The sequence below is a fragment of the Poecilia latipinna genome, unplaced genomic scaffold (genome assembly GCF_001443285.1).
Source record: "Poecilia latipinna isolate Pla-1442-1.1 unplaced genomic scaffold, P_latipinna-1.0 Scaffold5176, whole genome shotgun sequence".
Classification (NCBI taxonomy): Eukaryota; Metazoa; Chordata; class Actinopteri; order Cyprinodontiformes; family Poeciliidae; genus Poecilia; species Poecilia latipinna.
In genome coordinates this window covers 1-6,108 of record NW_015117792.1, presented here as the reverse complement: position 1 = coordinate 6,108, position 6,108 = coordinate 1, and the positions used below count along the sequence as shown (strand labels likewise).

The following is a 6,108-nucleotide window of genomic DNA, read 5'->3' as shown; positions in this document are numbered from 1 at the left end:
TTGAGTAAATTAACTGCAGTCGACAAATAGTGCTGGATTTGTTTTTTCTTGTAGGTCAAAACCACTCCAAGTTCTCTTTTTTAAGCCCTGCTCTTTCCTCTTCTCCCTTTAGGAGCAGCAGAGTCTTCCCAAATCATCGTCTCCTCCACACTCACACCTCATTACCAGAGGAAGGGGAATAAAAACTGGCTGTATGGAGCATCAGAATCGATGAGACGGTGAAATAGTTTTAGAAAGTTTCATTCAGAAGATAGGAAAACTGTGCTGCTGATAATTAGGGAAGGAAAATGTTTGAAAGAAACGTAGCAAGGCAATTAAAATAAGAGATTAGCGCTGGGTTTGTCGACTGCAGGTTTTTCTTCATTCTTACTGTTTTATTGCACATTCAATTTTGTTTCTCAGGACAAATTCTCTGCAACACCATCTGACCTGACTGACAGCTCTTTGCAACAAGCAACAAAGATACAGAGCTTGTACTTAATGCATCTTTAGCAGGATCACATGTGTTTAATATAAATTTAAGCTTCATTCAGCAGCTTTCTTGCTACTCTCCTTGAATAACTCTAAAGTCATACTTACTTTTGGTCATATAAGAGCCTTGGGATAGCCTTTACCTTCACTCCTACTGCAAATGCATTTCTTTCATTCTATGCTGTAAAATAGTGCAGATTAGATGTGCCATGTTCGTGAACAAGAAGAAATATATGTGCATGATGTTATTTAGACAAGACTCAAATAAATTTTTCCGGGCATCTATTCAATCTGTAGCATAGGGATGTGTTTATGTGTCTGGCTGAGCAGATAGTCTCAGTGAAAATCAATACCGCCTACAGATGCTTTCATGTACTATTCAGCAAAAGCATGAGAATTAACGGTCCATGAATACACTGACTGTGGGCAAAATGAAAAGAGAGAGGGAGAGATGTAGAGAAAAAAGAAAGGCATAATCTGAACAGATTTTTGCAGCTTTTAAACAATAGTTTTACAGCCTTGCACACGCTTGTCTTACTTGTCTCTTGCTCTAAATAGTAGAATAAAAAAACATTCTCACTTCAAAACAAAACAGTTACGAAATGCTTTCACATTTTTATCATGCCTCTTCTTGTTTTTTGCATCATTAAAATGCTAAGAAAAGACATTAAGAAACTTTCTTCTTAAAAACACCATATTTCTTTTTGTTTGTTTTTCTCTGTTTTATGTCATGTATTTAATCAGTTTTTTTTACTTTTTTTGCACTGAGAACATGAATACTCAGATAACCTCTGCCATTTAGGGAGATTCATGCTGTTTTACGAGTCCTTAGAAGAAGTGCCAATTTAAACATATATTTACACACCCATTATCAATATTTAGATGGAAAAAAAGATGGAAGCATTGTATGTTAGTTTTTTGTACATTGTAATTATTACTTATTATCTATTTTATCTCATTTTGAAGTCGTTCTGCCACTCCTTGAATTCTAGAACCATACATTTACTTAAGCTGCATATGAAGAAATAAAAACATTTTCTCAGTGTCTGACATTACATCACATAAAAAGGTTTCCCTGTTTTAGGTCTGACTACCAGCGTATTTTCTATTTGCTAAATCCCAGAACAATGAAATGTGTGACTTGGGTCACAAATTCTATGTATCCTTCAACCATCGTCTTATAATAGTTTGATAAAATTTTGGTCAATACCTTCAGACACAACAATTCGCTCATTCTTACCTTTTCGCTCACAACTGTTCAGTGATCTTCATAAATTTCGAGTTGGACTGAGACCAGGACTTTTTGATGACCCTTCAGTTTTTTGTCCTTAATCCACTTTGTTATACTTTCATGATATTTTTAGGATTATTGTGAATTTAGAAGACATCCAAACATTAACTTCCTGGCTGATTTCTGCATCAACATTTGAACATATTAATCAAAATCCTCAATGTAGCTAAGGTTATTACAATAACAAATATAATTGTTGTTTAGGCAGAACAGCTATGATCAACTTTAAACCCTCATTTTTGAAGTAATGCGACTGTTATTAAGGAAACTGTTTAACTTACTTTCTGAAGGTTGGTATGGACCCTTGTAATGACCGTCCAGGAGAAGTCCCTGACCCGTGGCTCTGTCCTGAAAGCAAGCTGTCTGTTTCAAAAGCAAACATGCCATCACGATCATCAGGGACATCCAGGAACTCTCCATCGCTCCACATCCCCCCTGTGCCATCCATCGGCTGGTATCTAATATCTATGGTGACACTGGTCTGAAAAGGAAAGAAGACATTAAAACATTGGGGCCAAATTATGACAGAGTGCTTCACTTTAAAATTGGCATGTGCTAGACGTGCTCTCACTTTTATAAGTGAGCTCTAAGGTGATGTGCTTTTAGAGTTGATTTGCTAAGCAGACTCAAAGAAAGAAGATTGATCGACTAACGCTGTGCCTCCTGCATAAAACAACAACTTCCAGTCTGTCACATACTATTTGTTGGTTTTAGGATTAGTTTGGATACAGGAAAACCAATGTTTCCCTGCTTGGTTGATCTGTTTCTTCTTCCTTATTTTGTTTGGAGTGGCCCAGGATCGCCTGTTATTTTGTTGTGAGGATAATTCTTCTTAATTTTGAGTTCAATTGTAGCAGCTGGGCTGGTTTTCGTTTCTTAGGTTTCTTTAGAGCCATTTTCAGTAGATGGAGGTTCATCGGGTATCTCAGTTTGGGACATTTTGCATCGGCCTGGAATAAAAGTTCTGCCTTTCCCTAAAACAATGAAAATTTTTTTTTTTTCCTCAGATGTTATACACATGTCATTAATGAAAACTAATCGATTTTTAAAATTTTATATAATAAGTATATACTAACTGTATATACTCTAACTGCTCCCAGTGAGGAAACTTTTCATTACAGGCATTTTACATATTTTATAGATTTTATATTTTACAAATTAGTTAGTTCTTATCAGTTTAAGATAAGAACTAACTAATAGCTGTGAATAGCTACAGCATATTCACATAAATGTGTCTATAAAAAGTATTGACACTCGTGGATGTTACACTCTTTTTCTGTTTTTACAAATCAGTCGTGGTCAACAAAATTGGGCTTTTGTGGCAAAAAATCCCTTTAATATCAAAGTGAAAACTGGTTTCTACAAATTTATGACAATTAAAAAAATATTTATTGTAAAATAAGTGATTGCATAAATATTCACTCCCTTTAAAGTGACTGAACTAATTCAACAGAGATGCTAGCGTGACAGCAAGTTCTTGACCTTTTCATTTAAGATTCATTCTGTGAAAAATATTAAAACTTGGTAATAAGATTGTATTCACAAGAAGGATTTTGGTATTTGCGGGTGCATCAACGTGGCCTCAACACTGGCAACCAACTTGGCACGACAATAAATCACTCTGGCTCCTTGTGTGCTGCAAAAATTCTGACTGACATTTTCATGCAGGCCAGAAACATGGCTGGGCCGGCAGTTTGTCTTTAGCATCTTCTTGGGAGACATGTTTGGACAAATACTATCCTCCTGACAATGACCTAAACTTTATTACAGAGCGTCCAATTTATGCCACTGACAAAGACAGATGAGGGGGAAATATACGAGAAACTCCCTCCCTTTCCTCTACCCTTCTCTGCTTCACGGTCTGTTTCCTACAACATCTTCACCAGGCAATCTGCGTGGTCCACCAGGAGTTAGATTTGTTGCTATGGCAACAACAATAGTAGTGCTCCCAGGTAACGTCAGGTTTAGTTTTACCGCTCTCTTGCTACAGGGATGCTAAGCAGTGAAATTCTCCTCCCAGTGTGTGTGTGTGTGTGTGTGTGTGTGTGTGTGTGTGGGTGTGTGTGTGTGTGTGTTGACAGAACTCACGAACACACTGCATGGGTGTGAATATGAGCTTGCATGCACACCAAGGAGCGCCGCTCGCATGCAGTGTTACATCATCTCAGAAAAAAAAACACACCAGCACTCTCCAGCCCACCAACACGGTCCTGCAGTGGTTGTCAGATTTTATACAGCGTTTGCTTGACTCAATGCTTTCCATCTCGCCGTCCTCTTCCTCCCATACCCAATACACTCCTACACTATATTTTTATTATCAATCACACAGTTCTTCTCTCCACCAAGCTGCCCAGGGCTAAATTTAAAATCAATAGATTATCAGGACTTCTGCTGAGCATCTAAATGTGCTGATATTGCTTTTAGATTGTAGTGTATATAAGATTATTGTTGATGTGGAGCTCTTCAATGATGAGGTCCCTTAATTAAGTTTATTACGTCTTCTGCTAGAACTCAACGTCCAAAGCAAATTTAATTTCTCTTTCATATTTCCCACAAGGTTTTCCTATTTGGATTCCTAAATAGATATACTTGTTGATAAAAAAAAGAATAAACAATTTACCCAATAAGAAAGTGTTGTGACTTTAAAGTTGCCCTTAAATTAATAATTTAAGGAGCGATTGAAAATTTCCCCTTCGAACCTCATCGTGTCTTGAAAAAGTATTTGTAGCCCTTAAACTTTTTATGAAGTTACAACCATATTCCTCAATCTATTTTGTTCAGATTTTATGTGATAGACCAACACAAACTACTGCACATTTTGTGAAATAATTCAAATGTTTTTGTCATATTAATTCAGCCCCTTGGACTGAATTATTAAGATAAACCTAAATTAAATTCAGTGCAACTGTTGTGGAATAAAAAAAAAAACTATTTCCAAGCACTGTCAGGTGAAATCACTCAATCAGGTCTATTCATATATTGTGCACAATAAAGAGAGCTTGTAGGACAATCAATAATGAAGCAGTTGTGGGTGAAAAGCTCTGCCAGGCAGAGACAACACTTGAGTTTTATACCAAGGATAACGGATCCAAAACAAGAGGCGAGACAGTCTGGTTCCGATGCAGCTGTAAAAAACAACTCCCAGCCTTGTACATGTAACCCAAATAGCTTCTTTTGGTGGGAGTTCACAAGCATTTAATATGACATGGTCAGCAGATGTTAACTTGTGATCATTTTCCACCGCAGCAACCAAAATACTTTAGAAGTCACCAAATTCATTGACTTAATGTCTATGATATTTAATCACATTTATTATATTGTGATTAATATAGTAATCACAATGTTATATGCAAGTGTATATTCAGCACACTTGAATATAAGCCACACCCACTATGTCACGCACCAAATAAACTGTAGCCAAACACCCCCACAGCATGATGCTGCTACCATTATCCTGCTTGGCAATTGTTATAGTGTTAAGTTTGAAAACCATCTCCAAGCAAACTTATTTTTATTAGTCAGTCTTTGTTTCATGACATTAAAATGTCGCACCAGAAGGGAATCTGTCAAGTGCCGAAAGAAGCTTTAAGATGTTGATTTCAATTTGTTCAGCACCTTGTTTGCATGCTGGAGTTTGTGTCTGCAACATTGACCCAATGTGAATCAGAGAAAATCTGCAACACATAAAAACGAGTGCAGTATTGTTTTTGATTCATTGCAGTCATAAGTTATATAATCAGTCACACGGTTAAGAGAACAATTCAAATGCATCGTTAATAAGCTAAATTGAATAGAATGTTTTTGGCTGTGAAGAGCAAATGCTCAACACTAACCAAAACTGTTAACAACCCAAAAGGGAGATCTTACCTTTATTGACATGTTGTTGTCATCAATGAGGGTATCTGTCAGCTCTAGATGTCCCTCTTCAGCCACTTTCTGAAGCACCATGCAGAACGTCCCGACCAGTCTGCAGCAAAAGAGAAAGGCACACAATTTAAAACAGTGAAATAAGACAACACATTACTTGTTTTTGTTGTTTTTTTTTTTTACATTTGGTCTACTCTGCTGCACATTTGTTCAACCATGTAGTCTCACTGAGTCTTTGCAACATCACTTCTGCCTTTTCACTTACAGTAATAAAAAAATGGCTAATTGTATTTCCTGCTTGCTGACCAGAGGCATCTGCTCTCCACTGTGTTTCCTTCCTCACAGTGTGGAGGTGAATGTGTCATGAACAGAAGCTGCTTTGGTGAGATGAAACACACTGAGAAAGTGCCACACTGTCACCCCCTCACACACAGAATCTCAGACTTTAAACACAATATATATATATATATATATATATA

General features: G+C 36.9%; 1 protein-coding gene across 1 annotated transcript; it reads right to left on the bottom strand.

Annotated features, from left to right (window-relative positions):
* Positions 1 to 2,024: 2,024 nt before the first annotated feature.
* Positions 2,025 to 5,725, bottom strand: LOC106943346 (otoferlin-like). The gene is made up of 2 exons (XM_015026653.1): positions 5,630 to 5,725; positions 2,025 to 2,243 (listed from the first exon to the last, which is right to left on the bottom strand). The coding sequence occupies exons 1-2, from the start codon at positions 5,708 to 5,710 to the stop codon at positions 2,040 to 2,042; spliced, it is 285 nt and encodes a 94-aa protein (XP_014882139.1). The 5' UTR covers positions 5,711 to 5,725; the 3' UTR covers positions 2,025 to 2,039.
* Positions 5,726 to 6,108: the final 383 nt, after the last annotated feature.